The sequence below is a fragment of the Protopterus annectens genome, chromosome 3.part0 (genome assembly GCF_019279795.1).
Source record: "Protopterus annectens isolate FY-2018-M chromosome 3.part0, PAN1.0, whole genome shotgun sequence".
Taxonomy (NCBI): domain Eukaryota; kingdom Metazoa; phylum Chordata; order Ceratodontiformes; family Protopteridae; genus Protopterus; species Protopterus annectens.
Genome location: NC_056731.1, coordinates 1,531,346,743 through 1,531,371,389, shown reverse-complemented (window position 1 = coordinate 1,531,371,389; position 24,647 = coordinate 1,531,346,743). Strand labels below are relative to the sequence as shown.

Below are 24,647 nucleotides of genomic sequence, written 5' to 3'. Positions count from 1 at the left end.
AGGTTAGCAAATGAGTTTTTCCAGTCTTGTGACTTCACCCTTTTCTGCAATAAGTTTCTTCCTTCTATTTTAGAGCCTGTTTATGGCGGGTGTCCACCAGATTGGCTTCCTTTTTTTTGGAGGAGAGCGTGTTTATTCTGTTTGTTCTGGCCCATTCCATGCACTTGTGTATGTGCTCATACAGTGCATTGATGTACAATTGTCATGCACCTATTTTCCATTTGTATTGGTGATGTGAAGTTTGCCACCAGCAATTGTGCAAGATTAACTAAAATGGCAGCAGCAACTTGCCTTAAACAAGGTGCAAAACCTTTTGCAACAGAATCTAGTGCCATGCTGTAATAAGCTAATGGATAACTGCCCCCACGTTTCTGTGCAAGCACTCCCTAAGCAAATCCAGTTCTTTCATGACAGAATAAAATACAAGTCTTATAGTCTGGTAACCATAAAGATGGGTCAGTAGCTAAAGCTGGTTTCAAATTCTGAAATAAATTTTCCTCTTCACTATTGCAAAGGAGAGGGTCTGGTGTATCCTGCTTTAAAACATTTGTCAAAGGTTTGGCAATTTCTGCATAGTTAGGGATTCACCGTCTGCAGTATTCTGTCATACCTAGGAAAGACCTAAGCTGTTGCTGATTACTCAGATGTGGGGCCTTAGATATTGTATCAGTACGAGATGATAACACTTTCCTGCTACCCTCAGATATTAAATGACCAAGAGAACGTACCTCAGGGGAGCACAATTGTAGTTTTTCTCTAGACATTCTCTCTCCCTTTTCTGCAAGGATAGTCAGAAGATGCAAGGAATCCAGCTGCTGACATTGCTGAAAGGAATTTGATGCTATTAGAACTCATCTACATATTGTACTAACAGACCCACCCCAAAATGTCACACTCAAAATCTTTTTTCAGACTTTGAGAAAATGAGAGAGATTCAGTATATCCTTGTGACAACCGTGTCCATGTATATTGCTGTCCCTGATAAGTGAAAGCAAACTGAAACTGACTGTCAGGGTGAATAAGTTCGAAAAAACAGAAAAGTAACTAGCTGTACGTGGTATGCAACTCAGTATTGTTGCTGGATTTGGAACAGGAAAAGTAGGTAGTACTGCATTATTTACAGCCTTTAAGTCTTGTAAAAATCTATAACAATCCTTTCCTGGCTTTTTAACTGGAAAGAATGGGAGTATTACAAAGGCTTTTAACCAGTATTATTATTCCTTGCTGTATCAGAAACGACTTACAGGTTTGATTCCCTGCTGTGCTTCCAGCCTTAGTGGATATTATGGCACTCTTGGGAGAAGTTTTAATGGGTTTAATTTTATTTTTACTAGGTCTGATTATTTCAGTATACCTAGTTCATTTGCATGCTTAGCCCACAAGTTGGCAAGTACCCGCTATAGTAACTTCTCCATCTGTCTGTAGGGTTCCAACAGGCTGTTCTCAGCTTCTGCTAACTGCCAATACTTCCCCTCTGATTCTGTTGGAATATTTTAGATACACCCCTTCTGGGGTACAGAAAATAGTGCAACCCAGCTGGTATAACCAATGTCTTCCTAGCATATGTACTGGTGCAGTTGCTCAAAAGAATGCTTTTCTTCATCTGGAAGTAAATAAAATGGGAATGGCTTCCAAAACAGAATGTGTAACTGTAGTATTTTTCACTCCGACTGCCTTTACTTTATGCTGTAATACTGGTATTTGACTATCTGAAGTAATTTTTAACACTGGGCTAGTGGCTCCAGTGTCCACCACAAATGGGGTTTTCTTTTGAATTTATTTTCATCTTAACGTAGGGTACATTTTGATCGATTGGCAGTAGAGGGTTAAGATTTGCTTCTGTATTATTTCCTTGACTTAGTCCGTATGGACCTTCCTGACTCTTTCCAATCTGAGGTGTTGGAGGAAAAAATCCATTATTATAATTTGGTTGCCATTCAGTCCAAGTATCTTGGACTCTATGCATTTGCTAGTGTGGGCATTCCCCTCTCCAATGTGTTGCTTCTCCACATTTGAAGCAAAATGTGTTAGACGAAGCTAGAGGGTCACTGCCAGCTCGTTGTTACCAGACATTGCACCTTGTTCCGGCATAGCGATTGGGATAATGGGGTGGATAGGTACTGTGTCCATAACGGACCACTCTTTTTGGACCCTCTGTGGGTACTTCCACGCAACCACACTTAAGACGCAGTGTGCTATGGGCTCATGAATTTATTTTAACCATGCATACTTTTACGTCCCATTACGCTGTAGGCTCATGAATTTATTTTAACCATGCATACTTTTACGTCCCATCATTCTGTAGGCTCATGAATTTGTTTTAACAGTTTACAGTCTATGTCCCATTCATGCGGTGGGCTCATGAACTTATTTTACCTTTTAACTTTTGTTTCTCTTTCTTTCTCGCATACATTCATACATTGACAGAATAAAACATCTCTCATACCGCTTACCTATCAATCTTAAGGCTACCGCCCTTGACATGCCTCCTAGTGTTAATTTATCCTTTACTGTATGTACACATACACTTACTATTCTCATTTGCTGTGGGGTCCTCCCATTATTACTTGCATACCTAGCAAACAACTCAGTCAAATCAAAAAAAACAGTCATGCACTTATTCTGCATTTTGCTAAAATTGTCTAAATCAGATAGAGAAAAACAAAACACAAACCAACCCTTTTCTCTTACTAGCCTTGGCAGGGAAGTTGTTTTGTGTTTGCACACCCTGAATAGTGGCACATCTGAGTTTCTGACTTCTTCCTCTTTCGGCTTTTTCCCGGTTAGGGGTCGCCACAGCAGAGCACCTGTCTGCTCAGGACTGGCAGTTTTTATGGTGTCGAGTTGCCAGCCCAGTGCCTAACCTTCCACAGAAGACACACACACACACCCCTAGGGCCAATTTAGTGTGTCCAATCTACCTACAGCATATCTTTGGGATGTGGGAGGAAACCAGAACACCCCTACACGACCACAGGGATGACATGCAGACTCTGCAGAGAAGGCACCCAAGCCAAGGATCGAACCGGAGAACCTCTTGCTGTGAGGCAGCAACACTAACCGCTGCACCACTGCGGCTGCCCTTACATCGGAGTCTCTGACTATTCTACACAAAGCAGTGTGGAATTCAGAGAAAATCTGTGATGGGCCCTATTCCAGAACTGCCTTGCAGCAATACCAAAGTTCAAATCTAGAGCACGTCACCAAACTGTCAAAGTCATAAATAAATAACATTAAGAATTTACCGTATATGCCTTCAGTCTGAAACATTTCAGGATGTACAAACAGACATTTCCGTTTTTACAGCGGTAACTCAGTCAGAGAAAAAAACTACACCTTTTATACAATTTTTTAGCAAACCTTTATGTTTACAAGGACTGTATCAAAGACTTTGCAAATGTCCTCATCCCTCGTGATCTTTGCCTCAGACTTCACGCAAACACTTTCCTATACATGACCCACCTGCTTTCAAGGGGTCGTGTTTTCTGAGCTTGGATGTTTGAAATCTTCCCTAGCAGCAATGCACTCCTACCCTGGATGAGTCAGGCTAACAAATTCCTTTTGCAATAACTAACTGGCTTTTACTCCCGTAACACTTACTTTTTCCTTGTTGCATATTAAAAGAATCCAGTTCAGACACAGCAGTAACTCCAGCTTATGAAGTTGTATTTTTCCACAGTCCTGCATACAATTTTATTTGATTTTTAGCAAATTAGAGCATCACCAATGAAACTGAAATCAATATACATTTTAAATAAGCTGATCTTATTCCATAACATAATTGAGAATATGCATAAAGACAGGAGTGGTTCAAAGAAAAAAAATTACTGATGCAGGGCAAGGACTAGCAAATTGCTTAATAGTTTGCAGTTGAATTTGAGAATATCATAGCAAGTTCAAGAAATGCATTACATGCGTAATGCAAATGATACTTTATTTTCTAAAATATTCAGTAATCAACCCCCCAAAAAATGTTTCACTGCATGGACTGTAGCATACAGTGAGATTTCAGTAGATTCTTTTACTGTGCCAGTATCATGGAGTCAGGTTTGCAAATTATTGTTTTACTGTAATTTTAAAAATGTGGAGAGGAGTAGAATGTCAGGAAATTACCGATACAGCATGTCACAAGAAAGCTGTTCCTCAGAAAGAAATGGGCATGCAAAAATAAGTTAACATAATTAGGGTTAAATCAAAAGTCACCAGTAATAAAACACACTGAAATAATTGCTTGCAAAAATTAAGTGTTTATAGAATGCTGGCAAACTGATTAAATACATAATTCTTACTGCTGACAGAGGGGAAGAAATTTAGATAGGAAATCCCTTCCTGTCAATTCTGAGTTGACAATTGCAGTGACTGTTTTAACACGTGTGGGGGGAGGGGACTGTCAATTCATGTTGGACTACAAAAGAATACCTAAAACAAAGGCATCCAATTTAGCTGCTTCTCTGTCTGCAGCTAGGTAACTTCAAAGTATAGTGTAAAAGAAGCTCTGAGCAAAACATAAATGAGGGTTGATTAGCAACAGAAAAGAAGCAGCCATCTTACAGAAGGAATACAAAATTGACAGCGAGTCACACATTTCCCATTATATGCCAATGACATGGGAATTCAGTTACTTTCTTATGTCTGGCAGGAGTCACAAAAAGAAGACTTGAAATGCTTTATGGGAAAGAGAAAAGATTGAAGCAGAAGATCACGTTGCTATATCAAGCCCAATCGGTAGCCACGTTGTGGTAAACAGGCTAAAATTACAAATAAAGCACTTAAGAGTGACTGAGGCATTAAAATAGGTCTGGAAACAAAGATAGACTGAAAAATGCATATTTATTTAGTTGCAGGGTGGAGTTTTCCTTTAAGGCCCCAGGCCGGGGCTGGGAGCTCTTAGGGGGCCTTAAACTGTTAGCACCTCTCAGGAACTGTTTGATGAGAGGGAGAGAGAGAGAGGTGGGCTCAGTATTACAATGAGCTGAGATGGCAGAAGCATGAATCTTAATGGATGAGGATAGGCCTCTGGAGCAGCTCTGCTAGGTAAATCAAGGATTAGAGGCAAGGTGCGCACTGCTTTGTCCTTTCCATGAGACAGACTCCAAGAACAATCTTTTCCACTTTTCAGCATAGGATTTCCTAGTGCTAGGCCTTCTGGCTTCAGGGAGGAGGTCTTGCACCCGTTTGCTGAGGGTTGCTGGTGGTGTATTCAGGGAATAAGACAGGCTGCAAGGGTAGCTGTGGATGCAAAATCTGTCCCTCCTGCTGAGAGGGGAGGGAAGGGGTCTGATGTAGGTGCTAGGGAGGCACTGCTGTCATACTGCATAGGAGTGGGTACCAGTGTTGGTGTGGTGTGGCCAGTCTGGGGCAATCAGGATTGTCCTTGGCCTGTCCGGTTTGATCTTTTAGTACTTGAGAGAGGAGGGGCAGGAGGAGGAAAGGCATAAATTGAGAGGTTTTCCCATGTAAAAGTATAGGGCATCCACCTTCCAGGCTCTGCTGTGAGGATTCCTGGTGCAACATTTGCTCAACTGGTGGTTTTGGGGGGGGGGGGGGGGCAAAGAGGTCCACCTCCGGTGTCCACCCACCTCTGGATTAGAAGTTTGAATGAGTCTGGTTCCAGTTTCCACTCATGTGGGTCCAGCAGATTTCTGCTTTAAGTCTGCCAGTAAATTCTGTATGCCTGGCAGGAATAGAGCTTGCAGGTGCACTTGGTTGCTCAAGGCTGTGTTCCACAGGGCCATAGCCAACCTGCAGAGTGGGTAGGAAGGAGTTCAACCCCTGCTTGTTTATGTACCACATAACCGAGGTCAGTCTTTACCAGGAGCTGGCCCAGAAGGATAAGGTATTTGAAGGCTGTCAGAGCATGCTGTACGGGTAACATCTCTGATGTGCAGGTGAATTTGTCCTGGGCTCCATTTGCCTTTGATGCATTTGCCTGCCATGTGAGCCCCACCCCCACCCCCCACCCCCATAAATAGTCTGATGCATCTGTTGTCAGGGTTTGGGCGGTGAGTGTTTGAGTGAAAGGAAGTCCCTTGTTGTGATAGCATGCCTCTGCCCACCAAAGGAACTCTGCCCTTAGGACAAGGTATGACAGGAATCACGGTTTCCAGGTCCTGTGAATGTTGACACCACAGAATAAGTACCACTGAAGTTTCCTCATATGCAGTTTTGCATCTGGAATTAGCAGAATGCACGAGGCCATGAACCCTAGGGCTTGGGAGTATTTTCCTTGTAGACAGCTGGGTTTTGGTGGCCATAGACCTGTTTTTCTAGAGTGAGGAATGCCATCTGGGAAGTTGTTTTCAAGCTTGCTCCCAGAAAATACAAATTTTTTTGACTGGGCACCAGTTGGGTTTCTTTTCACTGATGGTGTACCCAGTGAAGTTAGTCTTTACAAATGCCAGGTGCTGAAGTAGCAATTCCTGACTGTCCGCCTGATTCAGGCAATCGTTCAAATATGGGTACATTTGAATATTTCTCTTCCTGCAGTACGCAATGGCTGGAGTCAGGCACTTTGTGAATACTCTGGGCGCAGTAGATAAGCCAAAGGGAAATGCAGAGAACTGATAGCACAGAGAGCCTGCCCCAAAAAGTAGATATTTCCTGCATAGAGCCTGCCCTGAAAAGTAGATATTTCCTGCAAGACTCCCTTATGGGGGATGTGCAGATAAGCTTCTTTCAAGTCTAGGGTGACTAACAAGGCATCCTTGGCTAGCACAGGAAGAAACTATTGCAGTGTTAGCATTTTGAATTTTGGGACCACCCGAAAGGTGTTGAGAATTGACAGATCCAGGACAGGGTGCCAACAGCTCTCTTTTCTGGGCACCAGAACAGCCTGGAGTAGAAACCCTGTCCCCTTTGTTCTACTGGAAAAGGTTAAATAGCCCCGATACTGAAAAGGGAAAGCACTTGCTTTTGAGCCTCTGCCTACTGGTTTGGAGGAAGGTCTGGCAACCCGCTTGGGGTTAGCAGTAAGTGAAGTAGAATCTGTATCCCTGGGATACAATGTTTAGAACCCATCAGTCCCGAGTAATGGACATCCAGTTTTCTGCATGCAGGGCAAGTTTTTCTCCTAGGGTGCAAATGCTTGAGCAATGCTGGGAAGGATGATTGAAAAAAAGTCACTGAACTTTTTCCAGAAGGGGGTGGCTTACCACTCCCCGATTTAGAGGTGGGGGGCACTCCATTGTTTAGATCTTTGCATACCAGGGACTGTAGTCTTGGCAGTGTTTCCCCTGGGTTTGGGCTAAGAAGGACTGGGAGGGACTGGAAAGGACCAGTTTTTAGAAGGCCATTGCCTACGGAATCTAGGTTGCTGCACCTGTAAGTAATCTTTTGCATAGATTTAGCTTTTCCCTCCATCTTTTTAAGAACAACTTCTGCTTTTGTGCCAAACAAACAATTTAATGGAGCATCTAGTAATTTTGCTTTGCCATGTCTGGCAAGATTGGTTCCTTCAGCCAAGCATGCCTTCTCAGTACAGACCCATTGACAACAGCCCTGCAAGATGCTTCTAAAGCATCAAGCCCACACTGCAAAGTATGTTTACTACTTCGCAAAATGCAGCAACTCTTGTAAATCTTATTTTCTGCACAATCTGGAAGCAACACCATTTTTGTTGAATTAGTTCCATATGTTGCTGGTACTTCAACATGTGAAACTGGCAATTCAAAGCCCAGACAGCAGGAGTTGCAGAGGTATATACCTTCTTACCCCACCTGTCTAAAGCTCTAGAATCCCTGTCTGAAGGAGTAGAGTTTTTGGCTGTAGTAGCCTTAATGCCTTAAGGTCCCTGGGAAATTGTTTCAGCATCCGCAATAGGATTCTTAAGAGAAATTTGTGAGAATCAGGTACTCTGCAGTACCCATCAGGTTTCCTAGGGGCTGTGTCGGTAAGACTGGATTCCATGAAGAAATCTACAATATCCATGACAGGAGGTATAGCTAGAAGCCTGTGCGGAGGCAAATCTAAAAATTCTCAGTCTCTTTTTGGACTGAAGATAAAGCATTTCCGCTGGGAATGCCAGGACTAACGTATGCAAGGTTTCACCAAAAGAAAAATCCTCTGGAGGAGAGGCAGAGGGAATGGAATCCTCTGCATCCAAATCCTTATAGGTAGGCAAGGGTATGTCTTGGTAATCACAAGGGTCAGAGTCAGACTCCTGGTCTGTAGAATCAGAAGGAAATTCAATTCTTTGTCTTTTAGCAGGGGAAGGTTGGCTTTCCCTAATTAGAGTAATAAGGTCTTCAGCCATTCTAAGTACGTTTTTGTGGCATGGGAGCTTGTGGCATGGGAGCTTGAGCATGCGCTTTGGTCGCTAGTTTTCTAGGCGTAGTGCAAACTCTGGGCATGAGAAACTCTGTAGTTTTAGCCAAAAACAAAGCTGGTCGGTTTAATATGAAAATCAGTAGGTCGGAATACACCCCTCAGAAGCCGCTGTCTGCACAGCAGCTCCAGACCCATACAAGGTAGAGACGTCCGCAGGTTCCATAGTCGAAGCATCTCGCGGCATACCGGACTCCGAATGAGGCCTGCGAATCTGTAGAAACGGTATCAGAGGCTGCGAAGGAGCCAGAGTACCAGCAGACTAGCAAGTAGCTTAACAGAAGATTCAGCTACAGTTTTGGACCTATGCGGTCTGTCTTTATCCTTACGTTTTTTTGGAAGATCCGATGGCTTATTGAAGCCATTTCGGAATACAGAGAACGACAGCAAAATAATTTAGTGACAAAGAGATAGCCCGACAACTAACAGTTTGGGCGTTAAACAAGGTACAAAACCTACAGCGAGGGAATGTCATGGTCTGGGTCTAAACAGGTGACGCAGCAAGAATGAAAATCCGAGGTATTTGCTTTCCACAGGCAAGACAATTGTTAACTTTTTCTGACCTTGGCTAGAACAAGAAAAAAAGGATCCCCAACGGGGTACTTCGCTTTAGAAGACTTCAGGTTTGAAACTCGAAAAATGAAAATTTCAGGTAGCGGCCGACTGGCACTTGCGATCTGCGTTGGGCTCCTCCATGGCAAGAAAGGCTGATGTAATGGCATTGGCTGCATGTTTCATACCCCTGACGACCTGATGTCATGAAGAGACAACAGCATCCGACGCAGAAATCCCAAGACTCTGGTATTCGGGCAGACTGAGGGCTACATGCAGGCAGACAACCAAGTGTGAGGACTACAACAGTGAAACACTAACATCACCATGTACTCTACAAACATGAGACAACTGGACGTCACCTACACAAACGTAGACTGAAGGTTAGCCTGAACATATTTTACTATCATGAATGCAGCAAGTATGCTTTAATACAGAAAGCTTGATCAAAGAATGATGCATCTGAAAATGTCCTGTTAAAATGTCCATTTTTGAAGAGTCATGTTTTACAAGGTGCCAGACAACTAAAATTTCTGTATAAATGCACTTTATCGATCCTTCTGTACAACCTCTGGTGAATCCTTCTGTACAACCTCTGGTGAACCCTCCAAGCCGTTGCCCTCTACCAAGCTGCATCCTCCAGACAAAGGATAGTACAGCCAAGGAGAGGCTGGACAAAAAAAAAAAAAAAAAAAAAAGAAGGACTGCTAACACTGTCTTTTAGAGATATTAACTTACAACCAGATAATTTTGAGCCTTTCAATTTCTCAGACGATTTCTGATCTTCCCAATTGAGAGAGGAAGGCTTCTGCCCTTTCCCCGATTAGGTTCTACCTCGTTACCAGCCACTTGTTACGATACAGTGGATGCCTCTTCCAGGGCTGCTGCATTTCTGCTCTACTCTTGACCCAGTCTTCAGGCTTTGCTTGATGACATTAAAGGCCAAATTACTGGATGCTCCTTTGGATAAAAAGGAGCAGGAACAGCGCTACCACCACCTCCTCTCCAAGGGCAAAGCCTTGCAGGAGTTGAAACCCTATAAACATGTTTCTCCTATTAAGTTTAGCCTTCCAAATCGGCTTTTGTTTGCCTATATAGTCTCATTCCCCCCCAAGCAATGGCAAAAAGGGTTCTAGATGTGTGCCTCCTGCCAAGTCTACACAGACCCCCATTTCCCAAGAACCTCCTTTTCAGGAGGAACCAGATTCCAGCTGACACTGGGAGGAAGAAACATCTTCCTCTTCTCCAGAGGTACTTCATTCTCTTTGTCCAAGGACAAGAATCAAGCTGTGCCCCCTGTCCAGGGGAGGCCAATTCTGAACCTCTCTCAGCTCAAAGCACCTTTCTCAAGGTCCCCTCCTCTCAAATGTTCTCTTCAAACCTCATTTCTTTCAGAGGCCTTTTTCGGGTCGGTCTGAATCTCAAGGATCCCTACCTCCATAACCCTCATCCATACACTTTATTGAAAATGTTTTGCATTTCTCCACTTCTTCCTTCCATTTCGAGTTCTCCACTTTGCCCTTTGGCCTCTCTACTGCCCCAAGGGGATTCACAAGAGGAGACTCTCCCATTATTGTATTTTGTAGGACAAGGGGGATTCAGATCTTTATTTGGATGATCTGCTCATTCAAGCTTTGCCCCAAGAAGCTCCGCTTCAGGATCTTTAGATGCCCTTAACATTCACTACTGCAATATTCTTTAACTAGAAGGTATTCCCTGCAGCCCAAAGTCCAGCCAGTCTTCAAAAAGAAATCCGAATTTAAAAAATTATGCCAAGTGTCACCATATGCTCCCTGCGTAATGTACGGCATAAAGGGGACGTTCAGACTTGCCAAAAACAGAACTTTTGCCAGTCCTAAAAACATCTTTTACACTGTTTTACCAGAGTCTTTTCTGCCAGTTGAACTCATTTTTGTTCTCCAGGGACTTCCTACACCCATTTGCTGTCTTGCAAGACAAGTGCCCTGTTGGCATTTTGTTTTTTTCTAGTTTTGTGTTAGGAGGTTAATGTCAACCAGGAAGGGTGAAAGTCAGCAAGGGACACATTCTCCACAGACCACCATAAGTGTCTGTTATGTGCTTCTCATGACCATATGTCTTGTTCTATTTGTCAGGAGGTTGTTCCCAAAACGTTTCACAGTAGACTTTCTTCCCTCTCCTTGCATCTTGAGAAGCAGCAGCTTAGGTGACTTGTTAAATATACTATGGAAGGAATCCCAGCCTAGAGGGTCAGCAGTTAGGGAAGGTGAAAAAGGGTATGACCAGAATCATCCACTGTCCAGCCCCATGGCCAGGTGTTTGTCCAGTAGTCGTTACAAACTCAAAGGCTCTCCCAAGCTGCATTGTTGGATTTCTCTGCTGCAAGTGTTGGGAGGCTGGTGAGGATCTAGTTGGCAGCACATCTGAAAAGGCTTTGCAGGCATCCACCTTGGACAGAGGGAACCATGGTGGATTTTCTGAGGGGCTTAGGGGAGTGCTTTAGTTTTTAGCTGGGGAATTAGCTCCTGCTATGGGTCTAGACTGTCATCCCAGATCGGAGCCCTCTCAGGATGTTGCCTTAAAAGAATTAGTTTCTGCTGCTTCCAAGGATCCACAGAGTGAGTGGCAGGCTTTTACTCTGGCGTTATTTTCTGCCTTAATGTCCCTAAAACCTCCTCATGGTGTTTCAGTACCAGCTGCTCTTTGGTCCCAAACACCTCTTAAAAGACCAGGATTCGGAGGACAAGTCAGATTCTGCTGACGAATTCCCAACTTATTCTACTCAAAATCCCCTCTCCTTTGGACTATGGAGTCCCAGAAGAGGAATCTATTAGCCTTGATGCTTCTTTGGAGGAAATTTCCTTTGGGGACCCACACTCCAAGATACTGTGTTCCTTATTCTTATTCTGTGGGATTCTTCTCAGGTCTGATATCGATAAGTACTAGTTGTTGCAGTTGGACTCCTAAACCTACGGCTATTACTCCAGTCTTGGCTACTATACTGGATGCAGTCTCAAAGACTCAGGCGCCAGATTCTCTCCCCCCTGCTCCCAAGAAGCCTGATCGAACAATCCTCAGGAACCCTATAGTGTCTGTAGCTTCTGATAAGCCGTCTCAAATGCTTCCATCACCCAAGTTGCCTTCTGACAAAGACAAAACTATGAACAGGCTGGAAAAAAAAAAAAGGCTTACTTCTGCTACCCTACCTTTTAGAGCCATTATCAGACCCATGTCTAGGTATATGTTGGCTCTTCTTTCTCAGGCCTGTCAACTCTTTTTAGAGCCATTATCAGACCCATGTCTAGGTATAGGTTGGCTCTTCTTTCTCAGGCCTGTCAACTTGGTTCTGATTTTCCAGGCAGAGGGTAAAACTTCTGTTCCTTCCTTGCTAGGGACTTCCTCAAAGTCTTTTCACCACACTAATGTAGTTACGATGCAGCAAAGGCCTCTTCTAGGGCTCCTGTTTTTGGTTCAATTACGAGATATTCCTGGTTTAGTTTTAATATTCAGTTGTGGTGAAGCCTAAGTTGATGGATGTTCCTCTGGATTACAAACTTATTTGGGGAAGCTGCTGCAAAGGGCAAGGCCTTATTTTTCTCCTGTGCCTAAATTTCAGAGAAACTACCCCACTACGCCAGCCTTTGTAGGCCATCCCAGTCCTTCTACTAAAAGGTAAGTGTGACAAGCTGACTACTCCTGCCAGGGCTGGCCACTTTCAGGGACTCAAAGGCCAGTCACTTTCTGAACAAACCAGGTGCTGCATGACTAAATAGGCCCCTTCCTAGCCAGAAATCTCTCTTCTGGTCTTCAGATCACCTTTTTACCAGAGATTCAAGATCTCTAGCACCTCTTTTTAATAGTTCCCTGAGACTAGAGTCCCAAAATGGGGAAAGATTCTACTCCTGAGGCCGTTTCTACAGCCCAGAAGAGGGCATCGAGACCTATTCTAGGCCTTTCTCTCTCATTTACACTTTCCTTTTGGATGCTGCCCTTTCAGATCCATTTCCCCTCTTGCTCCCGCAGGCCTATATGCAGTCTCTGGAAATCAAAGGATGCTCATCCCTATATTCCAATCCATCCTCTTCAGGAAGTTTTTCCGTTTCTCTGTGGCTTCCTGGCATTTTCAGTTCTCCACTTTGACCTTTCTACTGCCCCAAGGATGTTCGTGCAGACTTCAAGGAATCCAAATATTTCCTTACATGGACAACCCGTTAAATCAGGCGTCCTCTCTCCAAAGACCCTTCTTCAGAGCCTGGGGTTCACTACAAATTTGAAGAGTCTTCCCGGGATCATGTTTTTCTGAGTTGCAAGATTCAGGACTGTGCAAATGCTTGCATCACTGCCCCCTCCAAAGGGGCTAAACTCATTTCTTGCTTTCGTACTCTTCCTCTGGCTTCCATTACCGCCAAGGAGTTGGAGAGTTCTGGGTTTTATGGCATCCACCATTCCAATGCTCCCTCTGGCCAAACTTCATACAAGAAAGTTTCAGTGGTTTCTGAAGTCAGTGTGGCTTTAACATGCTCATAGTCTAGGGTTAGTTTCTCTTCTTCTTTGCTCCAGACAGAACGTCTCTCTGGTGGATTCTTCTTTGCTTCAGACAACTTCTCTGGTGGATTCAGCAGTTTTCTGAATCTAGGGATCCCTTTTCATCCACCTCTTCACTCAGAAATTGTTCACACTCCTCAGATACAGGTGGGGGGGGGGTGTCTTTTGGCTCCCTAAAAAGGTACAGATCTAGTCTGTGCACCTTGTCAGCAGAAAGAGCACACCAATGCCAAAAGAGAGACCACCTCTTCTGCTACCTCTTCAGGCCTTTCAGTCTTCTCCAGGGCCTCTCAAGGTATTCACAGCCAATATCACAGTGACATGGCATATCAACAAAGGAGGGAGGAACAGAATCTCATCTTTGCTAGTTGGCCTTCTGGTATGGGATCTTGCTGTCAAGGAACTAAGGCAGTTCATATCCCTTCTGGTCAGAACATTGTGGCAGACACTGAGCATGTCCCCAACTCAGTCCCATGAATGGATGCTTCACAGGGTGTGTGGTTCTAGACATTATCCACCAGTGGGGTACTTATGTGGATCTTTCTGCCTCCCTTCTGAACAAAAAAAGCTTCCTATGTTTTGTGCCAAAGTCCCTGGTCCTTTGGTATGGAATGTGGACACTCTTAGAAAAGGATATGTCTTTATGCATTCCCTCCCCTTCCTCTCATTCTGAAAGTCCTGTTCAAAATTCAACAGGATGCTCTCAATATCTTGTTGGGAGACTCCCTTTTGCCCGCAACAGCACTGGTTCCCTCCTCTTCTACATCTAGCCAGGGGCAATCGCCACTAGATTCACCCAGTGAGGCAACTTATCACAATACAAGGGATCTCTTGTCCACTCCCCTTGCCCACGCTTCAGACACTGTGGGTGATAACCCCCCCCCCCCCGAGGACATGCTGCAAGTCCTGCAGGAGGCCAGGAAACCTAAATTAGAAAACCATACTTATCCAAATGGAAGAGGTTTTCTTCAGGTGTCTCTCGTAACCTGGACCCACACTGTGGATGCTCCTTTGGAGCCCTCATTTGTGCAAGTTGCTCAATGCTGGTTAGGCTTATTCTTCTATTAAGGTCCACCTATCAGCCACGTCTGCTTTTTTCTCCTCCTTTTGCCGCTAGATTTGAGATGAGACCACTTCTTAAAGGCATCCTTCATATTACACCTCATAGGAAGGCTGTTCTTCCTCCCTGGGATCTTTTCATTTTGGAGAAGTTGATTCAGGCTCACTTTTAGCCTGCTGCTTCAGATTCCTTACAACATGTTCTTGGAGGACTGTCCTTTTGTTATCGCTTACTTCTGCCATACGGGTGCAACAGTTGCAGGCCCTTATGGCTGGTCCCCCTTTGATATTTCACGAGGACAATGTCCTTGCGCACTAAGCCTTTTATGCCAAAGGTGGTTAATGAGCCATCTCTTAATCAGTCTATTAACTCTTTACATCTAATTGATGGGTTCCAGGTGCATCTGCGGTTAACTTCTACAGACTCCTTTACCCACCAATTACTTGCTGATGTTTGCATCAATAATTCCAAAGACATCTTAAGCTTGCACAATAGCAAACTCAAATGCATTAATATCTGATCACTGTCTAGTGCAGGTAAATGGATATTAACCATTTATGAAAAAATGTATACACAATTCACATTTTTCTAAATATCTCTACTCTTTAGCCTCATAGGAAAACTCTCAGGTAGATGAATAAAATGCTGCTGACAGTATGCGTGTAACAAGTGGTTGCTCAGACATTGTAAGTAGTTTACAAATTATTATAAATGTTATTACTGTGTGACAAGACCTAAAACCTAAATACCAACACTGCTGAAGAGTTTGCCATTTACACTTGTTTAATGATCCTTATGGTTCCAGAGATATGAACGTTTGAAATGCAAGATGATTTGATTCTGTGAAATGGCTTAAGCTTTAAGCTCTGCCCATTGGAAGTTAAGAGCAAACTTCCTGAGCTCCACTGCAGTGAATGAGCTAATATGCCTTTTTTCTCCCTGTCCGCAAACGAACAGCGAGAGGGTGCTCCATACTTGGACAAGCATGGGCAACGTAAGAGTTTATATAGGGATACGACTCAGTTGAAAGTCTAATCAGTTGTTTTTCAATCTTGGACCTCTGGGGCATGCTGTATATCCAAGCAGGCTGTTTCTTCTTGGATTTCCAATGCTATTTCCATGCGTTACACTTTGAGCAACAGCTCTCTTTAAAAAGACTCATTCTAATAGAGCTGTGGATTCTCTTGATGCTTTTCAACAGCTTCGATACTAACTCTGGACTTTTGTGCATACCTTTAAAAGCATTACACTTTGGAGGATACCTCTTACAACTAGAGCTAGTTTTGCTAGGGGATTCTTCTGCCCCTTCCTCCTCCCTAGTTTTCTCTTGAGCTCTGGCACTCTCCCATACAGTTAAGAACACTGCAACAGTGAATGCAAGGACATAATACAGTTGTGTAAAATCTTACCAAAAAATCGGTAGATGTCCCTGCCTTCACTGTTGCAGTATTTTGCTCACTACCTCCATCCCCCTAGTTCCTTACCTTTCTGGATGTAAAAGTTAGCTCTTTGGTTCCTTGGACTGGTGTTCTTCCTAGGGCAATCGGTTGGGTTCTGTTTTTGGTAAGCCTCATAACCTTTATGTCCTACATTACACTGGGAGCATATGGTGATGTTCAGCATACCTTTTAAATTCAGAAGTGGACTGGTGTTCTTCCTAGTTGCAGGATCCAGACTATTCCCATGGAATCTCTACCTGCTCCAAGGCCCCATCTTTGATTTCTACCTCTGGATTCAGTCACGACCGGAGATTTTCTCAGGGTCCTCCGATTTAAGGCTTGCACCATTCTTGTGCTGCTTTGTCCAGGCTCCATATGAGAAAGCTTCAGTGGTACCTCAAATCAGTGAGGCTTCAACATTACCACCCCCCTAGACCTCCTAGCTCCCTCCCTTACTAGCCTTAAGCTCAAGCTTCAGTGGTGGACTCTTGCAACCCAGTGCTTCCCTTCTCATCTACAGATCTCAAACAGCGGAAGGGGAGCTTCCTTCGGCTATCTCAATGTTCAGGGTCTCTGGAGGTCAAACCACAACAACATAAAGGAGATGACAGCTTGGTTTCTAGCTACCCCTTTCACTCCAGGCCCCTTAAAGTTCAGACAATACCACAGGTGATGTAATAGGTCAACAAGTAAGGGGATCCTACCTTCTTTGCAGGCTAGCTCTCAATACTGGACAGCTAGATCCTAAACCCAAGTAACTCTTTTTGGCTCCCTCTGAACAAGGAAACTTTGTTCCAGAATCTCAAAGGTCCTCCGGCTTGGAAAGTGGACACCCTGCCTTTTCCTTGAAAGGGGACATTAGGAAGGCATAAAGTCTTGCACAAGATCAGGCAAGACTCCCAAAAACTTGTTGGCGATTCACTTTCTGGCCCAGACAGTAAAGTTTCCCTTCTCACTTGGTCAGAGGAGAATCTCCACAAAATTACCTCAGTGGGTGGACCTTCTCACACAAGACTAGGGGTCTCCTCTACCCTCACTTGTCCACTGATGCTGTGGTTGAAAGGGTTTCCTCAGTTTTAGGCACCTTTTTTCCAGAGGATATGCTTCTGGTCCTGCAAGTGGCCAGAAAGACCACTACCAGAAAATCAATTTGTCCAGATGGGGGAGATTTTCTCTCAGGGGCCTACTGCCATCAGAATCTATTTGTGGAAGTTAATTTGTACGATTTACTCCATGTTGACTTAGCATGTTCTTCAGTTAAAGCTCACATTTCAGCAGTTTGCTTGTCTGCTTTTGAAGACTCCTTTGGCCTCCAGGTTTGAAGTCAGTTTCCTAAAAGGAATCCCTTCATGTCAGACCTCCCAGAAACCCATTCCACCTTCCTGTAAACTCAGTTTTGTTCTGAAGGCCTGCTGCTTCAGCTTCCTTACAACATTGTACTTCAACTGTTTTTAGCTCTTACTTCAGCCAAGAGGGTTTCTTAAACTTCAGTCTCTCATTGCTGCTCCTCCTTTAAGTTTTCCACAGGGACTCTTTTGTACCAATTCTTTTATGCTCAAGGTGGTCAATCAGTTTGCCTTCTTTTCCTTATCAAGTCAGCCAGTGAAAAGTTTCTTCACACCTTGGATTTGCATAGACCACTCAGATATTTGGATGAAACTAAAGTTAATCACAAATCGACCAGCTTTTTGTTTTCTTTCATCTCAAGTCTGAGTCTGGTTGTTTCCAAGCAAACAGTCTCTTCCTGGACTTCTGAAGGCAGTTTTGTTATACTATTCATGGTAACTTATCAGTAAAGGCTCATTCTACCACGGCCGTTGCTTCCTCTGGTGCTTTTTTTCAAGGAGCTAAATACCAACTCCATCCTAGAGGCTGCTATTTGGTCTCATGTTCAGACTTTCACCAACCATTACAAGTTGGATATTATCTCCAGGGCTACAGCTTGCTTCCCCAGGGCTATCTTGCATAGGTTTCTGGAAGGTTTTTCTATGCTGCCCTCCTCCCAGGTTTCCTCTTGAGCTTTTGTACTCTCCCTTCCTTTACGATTAGAATATTGCAACAGTGATATGGAAGGGTATAGTACAGCTGTGTAAAAATCATAAGATAACCTTCTCTTCACTGTTGCAGTATTCACTCCCTCATTCCTGACCCCTCTGCTCTAGCATGTTTTGAACCCTCCTGGCTGAGGGGACTGTTCTCCCTCTTTTCCTGGTGCACACACTTGTCCCTAGGGACATTCTGCTCCTCCCGTGGCTTTTATAGTGCGTGCCATCCATACCATCACCTTTATGCCCCACTCCTTGTGCAGGGAGCATACGAGAGACAAATGGCTCCTGCAAGTACCAAAAACTTTGGTATACTGGCCACACATTGGGCTATCCTTGGAGGGAGATTACTGTTGCCATATTCATAATGGAAGGAAAGAGAAGGGCATCTACTGTTAAGGCGAGATATTACATAACTGTACTTTGTTGTGCATTCTCTAGCAGCATCTGATCTCGGAGGTTGTTTTGGTTGCCATCTTCTTGGCTGCCTTAGTCTACGTCCATGGGGAGGGAGGCCTCCTCTTGTCTAGGTGGAAGAGCCAAGCCGTAGGAGGGGTTGTATCACAGGGTTGGAAACAAGTAGAATTCTTTAACAGTTTTAAGTCAGTTTACCTTTTGTCCAACTTCTCAAAAGACTTCCACCTGGGGATTCAAACAGGAACTCTATCCAATGGGTCATCCAAGTCAGTTTTAAAAAGGACAATGGGATTCTATTAAATGCTCAACTTCTTCCCTTTCTCCCTATTTACTGTCCCAGTTATGAATAAACACAGCATTTAAAAACCATCAAAAAAAAACTTTTATCCCACCCTTGCTGCAGTTTCCAATTCATTGGAGTCAAGGCCACTGAATTACAGGTAGTTTTCTGGCCAGTTGCCTCCCCAAACGGACATCACCCTGACTGTCCTAAAAAACCCACCCATGCTGTGATGTCATAGCACCCTGGTCCTTCCCCTACCAATACAGAAAGTAAAGGCTAGAACAAAGACAGTACAGGAGTCAAGTCTCCTGCTATAAAGACAGCAGGTAATAGCTCAAATTACCCTTGGCACTTGACAGCTAGGGAAGTTAGGTGTGAAGGGGGATGGGAGAAGAGTCAAAGTAGTACAATTCAGGCTTCACAAGAAATGCAGTTTAGTCTTGCTAAAGCAGCAGTAAAAAGCACATGTCTGTTCTTTGGCATTTGTACTGTGTGTTTTAAGCAGTCATTGAGCAACATGAGATGTTACTTACACTGTCTTTCAGTCAGTTGTACGTATGAAAAAAAAAAAAAAAAAAAAAAAAAAAAAAAAAATCATCAATGACTGCAGCTTTAGGGGGAGAGAGGCCAGCAGCATGAGTGAGGCTTGCATGATGCAACTTTTTTGGGATACCAAGAGGGAGACCAACCACTTCTAAGATGCCAGACCCCATGTGGTCAGACTCCATACAAAAAAATATTTAAAAACCTGTAAATAGTCCCAGAGTGGTGTAATGTAGGAAACCCCAAACCATGATGAAACCAACATGTTTTCATTCTATGTAATGTGCCTCTGAAGGGAAGGTCTTTGGGTGGGGAGGTACAGACCACTGCATCATCCAAATTAGGGTAGGTTTAAGGTTGGAAGGAGGAGTCTTCCTCCTCTTGCTATAATCCATCTGGTTGGAGACTGAGAGATTCTGAAGATGGCAAAGGTTTGACGGTTTTAATGAAGACTATGAATTCTTGTTTTACCTTAACCAGGCCCTGGACTTTAGCCTACAGCCAGTAGGTAGAGGGTGGTGGAAAGGCATACATTAACAGGCATAGTCGAGGGATGCAGTCAATTTACTCACTCATTCTGTGGACCTCAGATATAGTGTAGTGGTTATGTTGACTTGACATGCAAAAGGTCCCAGCTCGAAACAGTTAAATAAGGTCATAGGGAGGTTGGCATAATAGTTAAAGGTGTTTACCCCATATGAGAATGAAACCCTAAGGTGATTGGCTGTGTTTGGGGTGGTCCACAAGGTCAGTTAGCCAGATACCAATTTACTGACCGATGTTTCTTTTTTTGGGATAAACTCTTGGCTAGGCTTGTAAGGGCCCCTAGGTTCCTATACTTTTGGAATCACATTAGCAGTTGGAGGAAGGGAACCTGCAGAAGACTGGGGTTGCACTGCTAACAAAGAAGCAGACAAGGATTCCACATGTGTAGATAGTCCACATTTAAAAGGGGTTTTGCGTGGAATCTAGCAGCAGAGATGCTGAGCAGAGGGCTCCAAAACAAAAAAAAAAACATGCAAAACCAAGTGAAAGTCTTTATGGCAGACTTGCTTCCCACAGGACAGTTATTGCCTGTTTGAAGTCTGGAAAGACGAGCCAACAGAATGCAACCATAAAAAAAAAAAAACACACACCACACCACACCCCAGATGGTGCCAGATTCCTTACACCCAGACATCCCGGTATAGGTCTCAAAAAATTCTGAACACACACCACTTTCTGAAAAAAATATAAATTGTACTACAGCTTACCCAGTCTAAGAAGACAGTAGGACTCTGCACATCAGGATCCGAGGTTTAAAGGATCACACACTTGTGAAATAAAGCAACTGAGCTCAAGGAGGAAGACCGTACCCTGTACCAGGTGAGGAAACCCTGTGGCTTTAACTGCCAAGCCTCTCTCGCAGAAATGGCTCACTATACAGCAAGCCAAAGACGAAGGGTTAATGAGGACAATTGCCATGCCAGACAGGTGCCCTCTTCTTATCAGACATGAGAGACCATTAAGTACATGGCAGAGTTTATTCAAACTTCGTTAGCTTCTCTAGTGGGAAAGATTGCCTTTGGGATCTCCCCCTCAAAGGGGGACAGCTTTAACATTCGGCCAGACAAGACTTAATGTTACACTTTTTTTGCATCTTGTAGACTATGCAGCACCTCCTGTGAAGTACAGGATTATAAAGAACTCAAGCAGTTACTCTTGGAGTTCTAAAAAAATGAGGATCAATATCTTATATGGACCAGCTGCCCCAGTGGGCCGAGGTGCCTATGGGCTAATATGCCAGGCACCTACATTACCCAAACTATAGCAAAAGGAGGTGGCCAAGGTCACGTCAACTCTAGTATGGCTTTACTAAAAAGCTTCAAGCTGCGGGCAACTCTTCCCATCAGTGAGGAGGTGGACCAGAAGATGGCTTACTACATGGTTCTTCATGAATGTCAAGAATGTTCTAGAGGGAGAGCTGATGGCTGATAGCAGAACATGCGATTTGCCAAGGCTGCTTTTCTACTGCAGTACCTGGAAACCAGCAGCCATTCTGAAGGTCAACCAAGCAGCCTCTTGAGAGAATTGAGCCAGGTTACTACTGGACCAGTTTCCAAAAGGCAATATCTGGAGTCCTCAGACCTAGGCATAAAAGGCTGCCTGTTCTCTACCTGCAAATACCACAACTGTTTCTGGCTTCTTATAGGAAGTTACTAGCTAAATGGCCCTGGGGCCTCGGTACAAGCCTAGCCAAATTTTATCCCCAAAAAAGAACCCTCAGTCAGCACCTCTTGCCCCTGTCAATGAGGGACAGGAGGAACCCCTGGGACAAATTTAGTTTCCCATCCAGTCATCAAGGTTGCATTTGAAGAGGGTTAAAGTACTCTTGACATGTATGGGAAGTCTATTCCAGAGACAGGGCAGCCTCTGGGAGACAAACCTGTCTCACCAGCAGGTTTTATTGATGTTGCACATCAGATTAAGGCCCATCAAGCGGGTAATGCATGAGGAGTTAAGACTTACAGATATGGAGCACCTCTAGTAAAGCAGGGTCTGACGTGACAGTGACCTCTGAGCAATCTGTATGACAGATTAGAGTGACAGCGATTTAAGCCCGTCTGCATAGAATAGGTGTTGAAGGCCACAGAATGTGGCCTTTCTAGTTGGTGCAGGTGTTGATAGGTACATACCAAAACAGGGCATTATACTCCATTACAAGTCTTAATATGGGAGGAGTAGAGAGAGGTAATCTTTTTCTGGATGCAATCCTTTTACTTATGAGACTAACAAAGCTTTTCTGACCACCACCACACAAAAGTTGACAACAATCTCTCATTCGACCTAAGTACCCAGGTCTCACCACAGGTTGTGTGCTTAGGGGGGTGCAATTGATGTGGTAATCGGTAGGGATCATGTTTTTGCTGAATGGTACGAAAATACTTTATTCTGCATTTAACTTGAGGCCAGGACTTTGGCCCCAGTTATACGTAGCTACGAGACTCTTTTCAATATGTTAAACATCAACTGGGGAGTCAATGACACCCCCAACTTAGTCATCTGCAGACCTTGTCAGCCACAGGCCCTGTATCCTTGCCTGGACCTCTCAAGAAGTACATGCCAAACAGTAGGTGTCCCAGGACAGATCCCTGGGAACACCACTAGTGATAGGTCTGCTGTCAAGAGGTGGCAGAGCCCATTTTGACCTTATGGGTCCTATCCATCAATTATCCCCAAGTATTTGATCTTCTAGAGAATACTTTACTTGAAAAATAACAGGGATTCCCTTCAAATGGGGTATCCCATGAACCAATAAAACTTTCTGTGCTCAAGGAAAAGCCTTCAAATTTGAAATAAGCCTTCAGGATTCTTGTCCTACTAATGAAATATTTTTGGCTTACGTGACAGGGAATTTACAGCTATCCATTCCAGGAGGCAGCAAGATCAACAAAATCTAGCGACAGAATTTGCATTCCACAGGCACACTTTTTGAAAAGGTCGTAACTTGCAAAAATAGCAATCCATGCAGTCCGATTTGAAATCGGACACTAGAAAGGGTATCTGGGTACTTATCACTTCTAGTCACCAGGAAGGGCACAATGCAAGATTTGACCCGACTCTTGCTCCTACAAAAAAACAAAAAAAAAAAAAAAAAGGGTAAACTCCTTTTCAACCACAGGCCCATCCACTCCAAACTTATAAACATCTAAAAGTGAAGATGCTGTTGCAACGAGTCACACTACCAGGTCTCAGACAAGTTTAAAACAAAGTTACTTTAACTGTACTGAGCTAAGCCAGCCAGTTTTTGTTCTGGTACAGAGATGAAGTTATCTGCATCGCTTGTGTACCTTCCATACCCTGCATTACATAAGGGTATCTTAAAAGTCTCGAAGTATTTAAGACTTTTGCAATTAACTCCAGCCTGGTTCCCATTCCGATATAATGGGCTCGCATATAGGGCGATGAACTTTGAACTTGAAAAAGTTGTGCCCTGTAGTGGGATCAGTCTAGTGCTACTGGTTTAAAGCCCTTACAGATGAAGTTGAATCAGCTGCAGTACCTCAAGTTTAAACCAAGCCACTGTGCTATACTAACCATCGCTTACACCTTTGTTTCGGGCATGTGCAACCTTCAGTAAAATGACAGAAGGGAGTGTGCAAGACATTCTACTACAATGTTTTTACCCTTACCTGTTGCTTCTTCATCAAAGCAGGCAAATGCATTTCTTATAACATCTTCTGGGTCTGTACCATTCAACTTTTCACCAAACATAGTTAGAAACATTGTGAAGTTAATAGGGCCAGGAGCCTCTGACATCATAGCATCCAAATAATCATCTGAAGGATTTTTTCCTGTAATAAACAGCAGAAAATTAGCATGTTACACACAACGTTCACACACTTGTTAGCTCAGACATCTTCAGTATCCCATGCGACTTGGCGGGGGGGAGGGGGGGGGACTAATCAGACAGGTCACAGTACTCATGCAAACGAAACTTCTAGTACAGCTAAATGAAAAAGGCGGGGTAGTGGTTTAGAAATATATCTTACCAAGTGATGCCAACATGTCATGCAGATCTTCTTTGTCAATAAAGCCATCTCTGTTCTGGTCAATCATATTGAATGCTTCTTTGAACTCCTGAATTTGAGACTGATCAAACATAGCAAACACATTGGAAGTTGCCCGCTGAGGGCGCTTCTTGGTGGTCTTTCCCTTTGTCCTTTTGCTTGACATGATGGAACTTTAATGAGACCTAGAAAAAGCAAAAACATGAAGTAGATTACAAAAAGGAGGCTGGGGGGGGGGCCCAATTATGGAGAAGAGATGAAACGTTACTGTAGTCATTATATCTCATTCTTTCATCATTATCAAAGTGATCTGCAAAATTATGTACATGTGGGGTGGAGTAATTTTGTATTAGACTATTTAAGACTTCAACGAATGTGAAGTTACTGTATTATCAGAAAAGGCACATTCTACAGGGAAGACCCGAAACTTTTTTTGTAGAGACAACCCATGTTGCCAATTTACAAATTCACATCCACGCTGCAAGTGTCTTAACAAGCAAGCCCATTTTACCTCCTCCTCAAAATTAAGCCTATAAAATTGCAGCACACTTTCGCACATTTTTGTCAGGATGTTTGTGGACAAATTATTTCCCTGGAGAAATACAATTAAAAGCATTCCCCCTATCTTACTCAAATGACTAGCTCATTCTGTGGGACACTAGTCCTGTGGCTTACTCATTCCCATTCTGCCAACCATTAAAACATACAGGTGTTACCATTGCTCTCTGCACAAGTATAAAAAAAAAAAAAAACACAACAAAACAAACATTCACAAGTGCTACCCAAAATAGTTAAACAAGTAGAAAAGGTTTCAACGTTAACTGTGTGTGCGTGTGGTGACAGGACCCCTAGACCACTGCACAGCAACCCTTTGGAGGCTTCTGGCATGTGCAGCACAAGCCACAGCTGAAG

The 24,647-nt window shown here is 43.7% G+C and overlaps 1 protein-coding gene across 1 annotated transcript in view; it reads right to left on the bottom strand.

Annotated features, from left to right (window-relative positions):
• Positions 1 to 24,647, bottom strand: part of LOC122796828 (myosin regulatory light chain 2, smooth muscle minor isoform) — an 84,258-nt gene that overhangs the window by 13,999 nt on the left and 45,612 nt on the right. Inside the window, exons 2-3 of the mRNA XM_044065568.1 lie at positions 23,718 to 23,920; positions 23,358 to 23,519 (exon numbers count right to left, since the gene is read on the bottom strand). Coding sequence (XP_043921503.1) covers positions 23,358 to 23,519; positions 23,718 to 23,901 — 346 coding nt within the window. The 5' untranslated portion in view covers positions 23,902 to 23,920. The remainder of the gene's footprint in view (positions 1 to 23,357; positions 23,520 to 23,717; positions 23,921 to 24,647) is intronic.